Source organism: Labrus mixtus, chromosome 21, assembly GCF_963584025.1.
Source record: "Labrus mixtus chromosome 21, fLabMix1.1, whole genome shotgun sequence".
Lineage (NCBI taxonomy): Eukaryota > Metazoa > Chordata > Actinopteri > Labriformes > Labridae > Labrus > Labrus mixtus.
Genome location: NC_083632.1, coordinates 2,019,917 through 2,034,614, shown reverse-complemented (window position 1 = coordinate 2,034,614; position 14,698 = coordinate 2,019,917). Strand labels below are relative to the sequence as shown.

The 14,698-nt window shown below is 43.3% G+C and overlaps 1 protein-coding gene across 1 annotated transcript in view; it reads right to left on the bottom strand.

Annotated features, from left to right (window-relative positions):
* The window catches only part of LOC132955156 (corticotropin-releasing factor receptor 1-like), a 79,939-nt gene that overhangs the window by 23,456 nt on the left and 41,785 nt on the right, over positions 1-14,698 (bottom strand). Inside the window, exons 5-6 of the mRNA XM_061027907.1 lie at positions 11,033-11,118; positions 1,954-2,060 (exon numbers count right to left, since the gene is read on the bottom strand). Of these exons, the coding sequence (XP_060883890.1) occupies positions 1,954-2,060; positions 11,033-11,118 (193 nt within the window). The remainder of the gene's footprint in view (positions 1-1,953; positions 2,061-11,032; positions 11,119-14,698) is intronic.

Below are 14,698 nucleotides of genomic sequence, written 5' to 3'. Positions count from 1 at the left end.
ATGGTGCTTTTGTTTGCTGATGCTCTGTGTGTCTCTGAGGAGCGGCTCGCTGAAGCAGCAGAGTCGTCTGTCCCTGCGTCATCAGAGCTGTCGTCTGACGTGGTTATGAGGCCCAGAAGACCTAAAGTCTGTTACAACAGTCGATGTCTTCGTCTGTAATTTAAAACACGCTTTGAAACTACACCACAAACTGCTGATGCGGCGTTAAATAACAGAAGGACAGATGGAACATTTTACAGTGTTTTAGCTGACTGCATATTCACATGTGTGAGTGTATTCAAGCTCGTGCAGAGTCTGTTAACCGGTAATAATCGGGGTTAATGTTTTTATAGATTTTTAACGTAGATGTTAATTTGAAAATGGAACATTTAACTTCAGGTACATTTCTTTTCTGTTTACATCACTCCCATGATTCCCCGCCAGCCTCGACATCATCTTTTGTTATTGTTTCTACTGAGAGCCCCCTGGTGGTGGAATAGACGAACTGTGCCTTTAAAGATTTCTTAAATGTACAATATGTTGAATTTTATTACAATGTTTAAACTAAAATATCTAAATTAATAAAAAATGGACGAAACATATGTTATAGCTGTGTTTTTATTGAGTACTTTCATTACCTCAAATATTTCAAACAGTTATCAAAAACAGAGAAATCTTTAATATATAGTTGTAACATGTTGTGTCTTTTGAGGGCAGCCGCCATGACAGACACGGCATGTTTATCGTTGCCATGGAAACACCGGATGTTACGTCAAATACCGTTGCATAAGGTAGCGTGAGCTGCTACTGAAAGCTGCCGTACTGTCGCTGTTTGTGCTGCTGTGATAAAAAACATCATGCAGATTATACTCTGATACATTAGCTCGTCTGTAAACATATTCTCTTCCTCAGGTCGGTTTCACCCGGTCGTCATGACGACGGTCAACTCAGAGTTTGTTTTCATCGAGGGTGGGGGGGAGTAGCAGAGAGAATCACTCCCATGATTCCCCGCCAGCCTCAAGTTCATCTTTTGATATTGTTTCTACTGAGAGCCCCCTGGTGGTGGGATTAACATACTGCATGTTTAAGATCAAAATATTCAAAAACTAAACAACCAAAACGATAACCAGGAGAGTCCTGCATGTTTGTCTTTTAAAGAAAACCCTGAAACTGGAACACAAATAAACCCTTTCATCAAGTTTCACTTAAATAAATCATCTCGTTATAGAAGCTACAGCTGTTTGAGTGCCTGCAGGAGGATCTTTACTCTGCCCGTCTCTCTCTACTTCTCTCTTTAAACACCCATCAGAAGTGGCAACCTTTCTCTGCACAGCCCCAGCAATGAATAAACCTTTTCCCTTAAATGCTTCTCAATCTCATTATACAGCGAGAAAGGTGAGTAATAAAATGCCAAACTCCTCCACTGCACTGATGCCACTTTCAGCTGGCTGACACTTGTCCTCCGTAAAGCGCTGTGGCACACCCTAATACACCCTAACCCTAAAAAAAAAGAAAAAAAAAGTCTACTTATTATTTCTCCCCGTGGCCTTTCACGCTTTTCTCACTCCCTGTGGCGTCTCCAGGATCGATAACGACCCCGGCTGTGGAGGGTGCTAAGACCTTTCTCTCGTTAGCGGAGCGTGTTTGTCACAGAAATCCACTCCACCTCCGCTGACCGTCCCAGCAGGCCTCAGCACCTCTGCTTTGGTGTGTCCCCCCCCCCCCTGCTTCCTGAGACGGGTATATTATTCCCATTAGCGGGGGAAATGTGCCCTAGTTTTTTTGCAGGCGTCTAAACCCCTTTACATCTGCGGCATGGAGATAGGAAAAATGTTTCATCCCATGACCAAACGGTTTTTGAATAAGAGCAAGAGAACGCTTTGAACGTGGGATCTTAAGGACGTTTCTGTCACATCATGCGTCGAGGATTATCAGCGGCCATGCCACAGCGGCGGCGGAGAGAGCGACACTCACCTCAAACACAAGAAGAGGAAGAAGGCGACGAGCAGAGCCACCATGGAGATGCAGTGACCCAGGAAGTTGATGATCACAGCGATCTGGTAGTGCATCTTGCCTTTTTTCTGCGGAGAGAGAGAAGAAGAAACACAGGATGAGTCCTGCAGGTGTTTTCTGATTTACTGAAAAACAACATTCTCAGGACGAAGCTGAAAATCCTCTCTGGTTTATGTTTTTCAGTTTCTTGGCTCTGACTGAGGCTTTTTTTTTTTTTTAACGAGAGCTGATTTAGAAAGTTTTGAATCGGGGAGACGAGTTGGCTCAGTTTGAGAGAGGTAATAATAAACTGAACCGTCTCCATGCCGACTGTGTTTATTCAGTGCGTACCAAATGAACAACTTTAAAAATATCATCAAGTCAAATAAAATCTGGAAGTCGTTGCCTGCAGCCTGCAGACCCCTCAGGGAGCATTTTAACGTGTTTTTGTTCTCGGGTTGTTTTGCATCTTTTTGCGTCTCTTTGCTGTCTCTGTGGATTTCTTTATCGTCTCTTTGTTGCTTTTTTTGAATCCCCCTGTTTCATCACTCCGTCCTGAGGCTCTCAGAGTTAAAGATCGGAGTCATTGTTGCCACTTCAGAGTCGTTTACCGTCACTTTAAACGACTTTTTAAAATACATTTTGAGTCTCTGAACCATCATTTAGTGTTTCTTTGTGCACGTTGACATCTCTATGTGGACAAAGCAGCAGAAAGAGGACGCCTGAGCCCAGCGACTTCTTTTCCGACAATCATCCTTTTTTGTGCGGCCGCTCCGAGCGCTCAAATTGAAAATCTTTCACCTTTTCAGAAAAGCGCTGTCGACGTCACCGGCGCTCTTTTTCCAAATGTTTGATATTCCCTCCTACAGATCGTGTCTTATACCCACATCCTCCTCGCTCCGTGTCTGATCGGGAAATAAACGATCTCAAATATAAAACATGCAGTAAAAAGTAACGGAGCAGTGTCTGTCATACAGCGGCCGGTGTCAACAGACTGTTGTCATGGAGACAGGACGGACTGGCAGCGCTTTTCTTCTCAGCGCACAAACGCTCCTGAGCGCACAGCCAGCGACTTTCTGCTCGGACAAGTTGTCTCATTGTTTTCACCTCTCGTATCATCACAGTCATGGTGTGTTGGTTGTTGTTGTTGTTGTTGTTGTTGTTGTTGTTGTTGTTGTTTAGCGTTTGTTTGTTTGTTTGCATCTTCTTGTGTTCCATTTAAACTTCTTGTCGCATTTGTTTCCTGTTTTTTTGTTTTGTCTTTTTTGATGTCTTTTTCTAACTAATCTTGTATGTGCTCATTTTTCCCTCTCGGCTTTTGATCGTCTTGTTTTTGTTTGTTTGTTTGTTCTCACACTGCGACGCTTCATGTGGAAGTGAAGTTTCTGAATCCTTTTCATGTCTGTTGCCGTTTAAATCTCTCAGTAGTCGTCTTCTTCTAACTTTGTGGTTCTTACCGTCTGGTTTCATTTTTTAAATCTAGTTTTCTTTGGGGGTTTTTATAACAATTCTGGAGCTTGTTTGTCTCTTTACGATCGCCATGTGTTAACTTGTGTTTGTTCTTCATCGTATCTTGTTTTTATTTTGGAGTCATTTCACTTCTCCATGCTGAGTTTTCTCCTCTTCTCTTTGTTGTCATTTTGCAAAACTCTTTGTTTTGTTCTTGTTTTTCATAGTGGACTGTATCTACACACACACACACACACACACACACACACACACACACACACACACACACACACACACACACACACACACACACACACACACACACACACACACACACACTCTCTCTCTCTCAAACACACACACACACACTCTCTCTCAAACACACACACACTCTCTCACACACACACACACACACACACACACACACACACACACACACTCTCTCTCAAACACACACACTCTCTCTCACACACACACACACACACACACACACACACACTCTCTCTCTCTCACACACACACACACACACACACACACACACACACACACACACACACACACACACACACACACACACACACACTCTCTCTCTCTCAAACACACACACACACACTCTCTCTCAAACACACACACACACTCTCTCACACACACACACACACACACACACACACACACACACTCTCTCTCAAACACACACACTCTCTCTCACACACACACACACACACACACACACACACACACTCTCTCTCTCTCACACACACACACACACACACACACACACACACACACACACACACACACACACACACACACACACACACACTCTCAAACACACACACACACACACACACACACACACACACACACACTCTCTCTCAAACACACACACACACTCTCTCAAACACACACACACACACACACACACTCTCTCAAACATACACACACACACTCTCTCTCTCAAACACACACACACTCTCTCACACACACACACACACACTGTCAAACACACACACACACTCTCTCTCAAACACACACACACACACACACTCTCTCTCAAACACACACACACACACACACACACACACACACACACACACACTCTCTCAAACACACACACACACACACACACTCTCTCAAACACACACACACACTCTCTCAAACAAACACACACACACACACACACACACTCTCTCTCTCAAACACACACACACACACACACTCTCTCAAACTCTTCCTCCTTGCGTCGTCTTCTGTCTGTGACTCACACGTTCATTGTGATCAGACCCCCCCCCCCCACCCCACACTACCAGCAGTAATCTGTGCTGTAAGTGGATTTATGTAACTCGGCGGTGTCTACGTCCAGATTAAATGTGTGTGTATTTAATCCCAGCCCCACATGCCACCTTTCCTCATTCACTGAAATTCAAATCTGAACTATTTTACACCTTTTTTTGTTTTTTTAGCCAGACTAATTTCCTCCCATCTCGTCTCTGAATGTAAATCGTGTCTGTGTGACGCTTTGTTACACAATAATCCTGCAGCGTGTCTCTCAGATTGATGGGTTCTGGGGTTTTTTAATAGTCCGTTTTAAAGCTATAATTAAAGCTGTAATCACGTCTCATTCAGGAAAGATCGAAAAGCTCTTTTTTTTTTCTCCTTCTTCACAAACTGTTTCTGTCTCTTTTAAAAGTGACTAAATGAAACGCCTCCAAGGAGAAACTCTAAAGACAAAGAGAGACAAACGAGAGACCGAGGAGAGTTTTTTGTTTTTAAAGAGATTGTGGAGGAGGCGTGATGCAGGGGGGGGGGGGGCAGGGTGGGTGACGGCAGCCTTTTCATCTCTCAGCCTCACCATTCACTAAAAAGGTGGAGAAAACGTTATTGTTCAACCGCTTCCCGCATCCGACTCTTTGATTCAAAACTTTTTCAACTTCAACACAAGGATGCAGTTTGTTTGTTGTTGCCATGGTTACACAGATCATGGAGTTAAACATCTGATTGTGTGATGGAAATGAACAAACAATTACAGGTTTTTTTTATTTTTATTCCCCTTTTGACATTTTAATTGCCTAACACAGCCGCCAGTTATTTCTAAATGTGTCTCTCGATCTTAGATAGATCTTCAAGTGAGAACATAAGGATGAAAAAATAAATCAATAAACTGTGGCTCACTGAAAATGACTGGACTGCCACTTTGTTGTGAGCCAACAACGCGTGCTGCTTGTAGCTTCCTCAGGTTTTTAATGCTCAGCTTTTGCGAGGGAATTTTGTCAAAACTAATCTTTGTAAAGGCCCTGACACACCGAGGAGATCGTCACCCATTGGTCCTCGTCGACGAGCTGTCGTTGCTCTGGTTTTTGTGTGTTCAGCTCCGTCGCTGGACGGCACCGCTCTGATCACAAACTGAAACCAGAATCATTCTGAGGCTAAGGAAGCGTTTCCATGTCTGCTGTTTCTGTTCTTAGAGAGAGAACAACAACATGCACATGTTTTAACTAATTAAAGTGTTTTCTAAACTCAGTTTGTGTCCTCTGTTTACATTTGTTCCTAGGTAACAGTACTGAGAGTATTGACCTCTCAGGGCCACCGTACACGACTTCATTTACATCCAGCTGATGAGACACAAAGATATGGATGTACAGATGGTTAACAAAGATCTGATAGTGCCTGAGGGATGAATCTGAAGCTAACGATAAAACTGACAGCTGTTTACTCCCAACACCTGCTCTATTTATTTTTGTTGTTGTTATGGTGAAAGGTGATCTCACACTTTAGCCTCGTTCTGAAACAATTTCCTTCCACATAAATTTGCCGGGAAATTCTGAACCCATGACCGTTTATACAGACTGAGCAGAGCGACCCGATGTAAACAGGAAGTGAGAAGCTGGACTCAGGGATGGCTCGCTTCCTGAGCATATGCAGGAGTCAGAATGTATCTGTAACCACAGCTGCTGCTGGAATCAAGCTCAGCGACGCCTGTGATTAGTTCTCCATGTTGAGATAACAGCTGGATACGAGGGACGTCTTGATTCTTATTGAACCAGAAAGACTGTTAAGATCATTTATCGTCCAGGACATCACAACACTTAGAATAAAAATACAACAAGGACACAACTTTGACTAAAACACTGAAGCTCAAATAAGACACTCATTTGGGTTTTTAGTGGATGGAAAGGGAAATAGGGGAGAGAGATTGGGGACTGACATGTGGGAAAGGAGCTTAGATCGGATTTGAACCCGGCCGCCAGTTTAGAGGACCAAACGCCTCCATACATCAGCCGCGACTTAACCCTTACACCGTCTAGACCCCAACATTTTTAAAGTAATTTTTTGGGGTCTTTTAACCTTTATTGGATAGGACAGCAGAAGAGAGACAGGAAATGTTGAGAGTGAGGGGATGACATGCAGCAAAGAGCCGAGGCAGGATTCAAAGCTAAAAGTCCCTGAACTGTTAGCTTGTGTCATCAGCTCTGAGGTTCACTCATCATTGTTTGCTGTGTGAACGTGTTGCACGATCTTCTAACTCTGGTGTTAGCTAATTCAAAAGGTCTATTTTAGGTCTGCTTCCTTCATGCCCTCTGACCTACATCAGTCAGAGGAGAACAGGAACTTCTACACTTCAGTCTCAGGATCTTTTCTAACGGTCCGTCTCCTTTTGAAGAGGAGGCGATTATGTCTCCTTTAATCAGCTGCTCTTGTTTGATGCTTGTAAGAGGATGTTAAACGACTAAGAGGACACTTTAGGCTGTAGATGTTCTGCTTGATATATTTATGATAAAACCTTCACTCATCCATTTCATAAGACAGGTGTGAAGGAGAGGAATGTGTCCTTTAAAAACTAAAAGGTAAACTCTCGTTCACTGTCTCTACACAGTTTGCCTGAAGGTCTAGTGACAAAACGTTTTCAGTAAATGTTTTCTGTATTTATGTGTTAAATGCCTCACATCCTGCCTTTAATGTATCAAGGGGATCTACCCGACACATTTCAAAACAAACAACTTTTTCTTCCATGCAGCCTGAAGAAAAGCAGCCTGGAGTTCATCCAAAGCAAACAAGGAAAGGAAAGCCACATGGGTATTACTGTCTTGGGGACTGAATATGCATATCGTTTGTGTTCGTCCCAGTAGAAGAAACCTTAATGTGACTAACAGGACGTTTTCCTCTGCTCATGGTAAACGCATTTTTTCACCAAACAAGGAGTGCAGATTTTTTTTTGTCCGTTCTCTTTGCAGCAGAGCGACGTTAAAAAAAAAAAAAGGCTCCTTTCATCGGTGCTTTGACAGGAGGAATGATGACAATGGATAGTGATTACACGCTGAAGGATTGCGCTCTCACTGTGAGCAGGCGAGCGGTAATATAGACCTGAAAAAAAGAAAAAAGAAATGAATAGATACTGACTGGTGCAGGACTGGCTGACACATCAGGGCATAAATCAAGCAGACAGGATGTTTTCAGATGGATTGCAGAGCTGGGAGGAGGAGGGGGAGGGGGGTGGATGACAGGACAGGAGGATAATATAAGACCCACCAACCCACCAGTAGCTCCAGGACTCAGAATGTGTGGGCCAGCAGAGCCGGGACCAAAAACCTGACTCACCGTCTTTCCAAGAAAAAAAGATAAACAAAGACTCTTATCTTTTTATTTGAGGGAAAAGAACCTCGAGCGAGTCCCAAAAGGAAAAGAGGATTTCTCTCCCCTCAAACAAACTTTCCAATAAGCCTTTGATCCGCACACTTTCTCCTCTCCCAGTGGGACGACTGGATTTCCAGTTCAATACACACTGAACTTTAAAGAGAAGCTACTTTTACTCCCCCTCTCCCCCCCTCATGTCAATCACACCACCTGGTGATTTATTTTACGGCTAAGAAAGGACAAAAAAAATAAAAAATCAAACACACATTTTTAAAAGGTCAGACACTCTATATCCATCTTCAGCGGGGATCGATTAGAGTCTGGGAAAACACTAAATGAAGGCTCTCAGTCCACTACCCTGCAGACTCATGCTCGCAGAGTCGCAGATCTATAAACGGGTGAACACGCCGCCGCTGGTTACACATTCTCTTCTGTAAAGAAATAAGGAGGGTACTTGATAGTTTTCTTATTGTTAACAAATCCCCTGAAAAGACCTGAATCAAGAAAGAGCTGATCCGTCTGACAAGAAGCGACTGTGTTTGAAATCCTGATAAAACTATGACACAAAGCGAGCCAGCGTGAGCTTTGAAGTGAGGATTATACGGACGGCGATCTTTCTGAGGGAACGCCAAAAATATGGCCTCAAAAAATGTTTTTGTTCTAAGTCACATGATGGAGAGATCTCTTCCAGGACGAGCTCAAATCTCTGCAGGAATATCAAATAAATGTGGATGTTTTCTGCAGCAGGAGACGAGAGGGGCCCACATGTCGTCTGTTTCACGTTGTCATTTGTGCACAGGTAAAACAATCTGCTGGGGGGGCGGCGGCTCAGTCTGTAGGGACGTCGGGTTGGGAACAGGATGGTCGTCGGTTGAAGACACAGTGCGAACCGAATCTGGAAACTGGTCTGGTAGCTGGAGAGGTGACAGTTCACCTCCTGAGCACTGCAGAGGTGCCCTTGAGCAAGGCACTGAAACCCCACCAGCTCGGGAGCACTCACTGTGGTCAGCCCCCCCCCCCCCCACTCTGACATCACTCCATCAGTGCATGTCCATAATGTTTGTGCATGTGTGTGTGTAGCATGTTCAATAACAGAGTGTGAAAACTGAATTTCCCCTCACAGGATTAATAAATTAAATCTTCTTCTTCCTCTTTGAAAAAGATTTAAAGGCTTTATATGTGATTTTTTGATCCAGCAGATGTCGCCCTTGAGCACCAGCATGAAACCAAAACAACTCGCGCTGCATTGTTGTGTTAGCATGCTAATGCTAGCGATCTTTATTCTGCTCGTATCTTCACACTGCATGTAAATTTACCTGAAATGAGCGTGATCTAGAAACACAGTTAAGCAGTGAGTACAGTATGTTATTCTTCTTTTCTCTAGTCCCTCAATTAAACAACTTTTATACACGAGGGGAGGAGTCAGCCGGCCGTCCAGGCGATGTAAACAAAGTGAAGATATGACTCTGAAAACATCACAGACAGTGGGACTCGGGTGTTACACCCATTGTAGACAGTCATGACTCACAGAGTTATTTTCAGAGGATAAACTTGATTTATATTATATTTAAGAGTGAAAAATCACAGATAAAGACTTTAAAGAGAACAGACACAGATCCTCCTGCAGGAGAGTCCGGGCCGCAGGAGCAGCGTACCTGAAACTCCTTTTCCCCGTTTCAAGACGCACTTTGAGAACACGTAACAAGAAAATGTTTTGTTACAGATTGAAGACTATAGCTTCCAGATAAAAAATATAAAAAGAAATATTCCAAAATAAATGAACTGCTTGCTCCTGTTTGTGTAACACTAGATCAAAACTACAGAGCCAAGCGGCTTCAGAAAAATCCCAGAGATGTTTGTGTGATTTTTACGTCCTCAGTATAAATAAACAGCTCAGAGACTAACACGGGGATTCAAGTACAAAGAGAGGGACTCACTCGCTCTTTTCATGGGATTTGTGTTAAATAAAGAAAAATGTCTTCAAACCAGAAGAGAGAAAACATACAGACAGCTTAGTGTTTATGGAAACTCCACAGTTCAATATTCAGCTGCAGCAGATGTTCAGGTCGCAGACAACAAAACAAACCGTGTTACACATTTCCCTCTTGTGTTTTTTTTTTTGCATTTTACATACAATCCATCAAATGTGTGCTCGTTCCACCCTCATGTAGGGCAACGTGTTCTGTCTGAAAGCTTTGTCCTGTAGTCAGTCCTAATTAAACGAGAGCCAATCATCATCACATTTGAAAGTCACAAAGCAAGCAGCATCCAGGTGGAGGCTAAGAGCAAACCACAACAACAACAACAACAACAACAACAACAACAACAACGACACAGCAGCATGAGAAAGGAAATCTGGAGCACAGCGAGATCGTAACAGCCGCCTTTTAAACCAAAAAAGCCAGTCGACTGTGTTTTTTCTTTCCAGCTTTCACAGCTCCTTCACGTCGCTGGAGGACGACGCCGCCTCGGAAAAAATCACTGTCACGCTTTTCCTCTTAAAGAACTAAAGATATGAATCACTTTTTTTGTGTGCACACAGAAGACGAATAGCTGCAGGTTCATTTGTAGATTTAAGGCTTCAACCTACAGAAGAAAAAGCGAGCCAAGCCCCCCGGAAAAACAGAAAAGCAAGATGGCGTTAAAGCTCCAGTTTTCATGCAGATTCAAAGCCGCCCTTTTTGCTTTTTTATGCACGGCCTTTTCAAGTATTCCTCCCACAGGCATTTTGTAGTTCATTCACCGTCTAGTTATCTTTAATTTGTTGTCCCTTAAGGCTGCAGGCTCCAAGCAACAACAAAAAAAACCTGCATCCATGTTCTCTTACAAATCCGCCCTCGGGTCAACCTCCTGCACTCGTCCTGCACGGCTAACCTCGCAGCCTTTGTTGGTTTTTTGATTAACGCACATTTTCATGCTTTGAGGGTCTCCTCATTATCCAGGAGAAATGCTCACAGCCTCAACCGCGCTCATGTCTTACCTCCTCATGAAGTATGGCCTTGCACATGGAGTAGTTCCCCTTCAGCGCCCATGTCCCGTTGGACAGACATTTCCTGTAAACATTATCTGCACAGAGAGAGAGAGAGAAGAGGGGACACAGAGGGTTCTGATTAGAAACATGTTTGTCACATTCTTTTTGAGTTTTTTGGCCCTGAATGAAAAATCTACTTGAACCCCCGCTCCTCTTGCGGTGACGTTCTCTGAGTGTAATTGGGAGAGATATCATTAGAGGAAGACTTTCAAGCTGGGATTTTTCACACGTCTTACCGCCCTCCGCCGAGGAATGAGCTTTTTTTTATTTACATTTGACGTTGATGACCTGCAGTCAAAACCCGACTTTCTAACATTTTTACACAAAGCCTGCAGACGCACATTCAACATGCGTCCAGCTGTGGAAAACAAAGAGGCGAGTTATTCACACTCAGATGAAACAGAGTGACATTTAACATCCCGCTGTGACACATTTTAAGGTGGATTCATTTTACATTTGTAATCTTTCTCTCCACATTTAAAAAGTCTGAGACTGCAGAGTGAACGAGGGTAACAGGGTTTATTTTCCCCCCATCTTAAAATATTTCATCTCCGCACACTGAAGGAGAGACGCATGAGAGCGCAGACGAGTGATGAGTGAAATGATATTTTCCCATCACTGCACACTCTTCTGTCTGCATTCACAGGACTGACGTTACATAATCTGTAACAAATTTCACATTTGTCATTTCACATTTCAGATGAAGGAAATCAAATCGTTCAACAGGGACACTTTTTTTTCTTCTTTTTTTTGGGGCTGCGACGGTTTGACGCTGTGGACTCAAAATAGTGAAAATGAGGCAATTTAAAGTTGAAAGGAGAAATGTCAGACATTTTTTAGAAAGATGAGTTTTCTTTTTTTCAAACGACAGTCATTGACTGCAAAGGAGGAGGAGGTGCACTGCAGAAACTCAAATCTTACCAAGTGACTGGAGCTAATTTAGTTCCTTTCTAGTCTTCTGACTACTCAAAGCTCTTTTTACACCGCAGGTCACACCTACACATTCACACACTGATGGTAGAGGCAAAACAAAACATAAGAATCTAAACGACAACAGAGCAGCCCAGATGAGACACCCAACCAACAAGAACAAAACCCAGACAGTAGAAGAACCCAAACTAAAACCTGACCAGCATCAGCAACATAAAAACTCATAATGGATTAAATTGAGACCAAGAGGACTGAAGATGTTAGAAGATAAGTGAGCCATTTAAGGGGGTAAAAGAAACAATAAGAAGTGTCTAGAAGCTTTAAGGGAGAGAAGAGTTTTCTTAAAGAAGATTAAAAATGAGATCAAAACTTGAAATGAACAATAAAAACAGCTCAAGTCATGTCATCATGTCATCGGACATGTGGCTGCAGGAGCTGGGGGACCTTCAGGTTGAGAGACGACCGACTCTACCAACTGAGCCACACATACCAGGGGTATCCGTCTGATTTGATTTATTTTTGGCTTTTTGTGTCTTTATTGGAGAGATAGGACAGTTGATCGTTGGAAATCAGGGAGAGAGAGAGAGAGTGGGGAATGACATGCAGGAAAGGAGCCACAGGTCGGATTTGAACCCCGGCCGATTGCTTGGAGGACCACAGCCTCCATACATAGGGCGCGCGCACTAACCACTAAGCCACCAGTGCCACATCAGTCTGATTTCTAGTCACAAATATCTCATTCCACGTGTTAAAAGCCACGTTCACATGAAAAGTCCAAACAGACAACTTTCACAGTGGACAGCTATTTAAAAGCTGTTTTCTGCTAAATTCACTAGATTTGATGGAATGCTTTCACATCATCCACTCCACTGGACTTTAGTGAGTCAGCCCGTACACTGTCATCCATTAACTAGCAGTTGTAAATGTACCAAAAATGTCTTCAAAATCAAGATGGCCGATGTAACTCACCCCCTGCAGGAACAGATGTGTGACGTCACTCAGGCTTCATGCATTAATATTTACAGTCTACGACTTAAACACAAACACTTCTATCGGGACTGTTTTGCAAAGTTTACCCCGGGTCATTGCAAAAATCTATTCATATGCTGCTCTTTTCTCGTTAACTTGACTTTTGCATTTGACTGAAGCAACCTGATGTTTAAATCTAATGAGACTTTTAAACTGATGTCAGTAACTCTGCAGTGTCTCTGTGAGAGCCCCAGCTGCTGAACTCCACCTCTGCACCTTTCAGAGGCCGTTAGGTCCAGTTCAGTCTGTGCTAAGTCAGGCTGACGTTTTGTAAACCAGGTGAAGTGATGACGTGGCAGACACCAGAAACACTCAGTCAGCTCTGAGGATGGTTTTTACTTTCTGCCAGCGGGATGGGGGGAAGATTCAGACCATCAGCAGGGAGAGCACGTCTAAATGTGTCAGACAGTTAATCGCTCGTCCCCAACAGAAGAAGAAAAAAAACAGTCTGACTGATGTGGACAGCTCTGACCCTGATCCTGAGGCGGGTTTCCTCGGGTCGTTACACACCTCTCCCGGTGACAGGAGAGCCGTGGACTCGTCTGAAGCGTCTGAGTTTCTCTTTCCTCTGAGAGAGGGGAGGGTTGTTTTTCAAAAAGCTGTCAACAACAACAAACAAACAAAACATCAATAAAAACAGAGCTGTGCTTCTATGTGGTTTTCTCTGAAGCTGCATTCGGAAAATCAGAGACAGTCTCCTCAGCAGGTAGTTAGTTCTGTTGCAGATGTTTAGATGTTTATTAAACTGGAAGAACAAAAGAGTTTAAAACAGATTAAATGTCTTACTCTTGTCTCAGGGTTTGCTCATAGTGTCCTGATGCTGCAGTACCCCTCACATCCTCTATAACCTTTAAGCTATTTGTTTCATGTCTCACCACTGAACTATTTTCTATTCTTCAGAGGAATCTTAGCTATAAAACTTTAAAAACCAAAAAGCAAACAACACAAGCTGTTGAACCCTGAAAACAATCCAAGACAACATCAGAAACTTCAAGTTATTACTTCTGTATCCAAAGCGCCGTTTACACATGAAGCTCGGACATTTTCCAAACAGATTCAGGACATTCATTACCTAAAATATTCTAGAATAGCTTTTCACACATGCTCCTCACAGCAGGAGATTATGTTCTGTCAAGGGTGGGGAGGGATTGGCCACTTGCCCTGTCAGAGGTGAAACCAAATTGTTCTTTTTTTTTTTTGCAAAGGCTGACATCAATCTTCTTTTTGTTCCATTAAAAATGAAGCTGATGTTTCCATTCTTTTGTGTTAAATAGTGAGGTTAGAAAGGGTAGATAATAGATATTTATTGGTGTGTGTGTGCACATCACACTTCAGGCCACTCCTGCATAAATCAATGCACCAGTCAAAAAGTATTACAGAGAGACATGCTTATCACACACATGTACAGTCTGCACAAACAGGAGCTGTGGACATGCTTTAGTGGAGAGATGTCAGAGTGGGGCTGCTACACACTGCTGCACAGGGAGTGCACTAGAGCTGTTAAGGGAGCAGTGCCTTGCTCAAGGGCACCTCTGCAGTACTTGGGTACTTCCATATTGTTCCACATTGGGACTTGAACCAGCAACCCTCCACTTCCCCACCCAAGTCCCGTACAGAGTGAGCTACTGCCACCCAATGCAGACTGACCCATTTCAA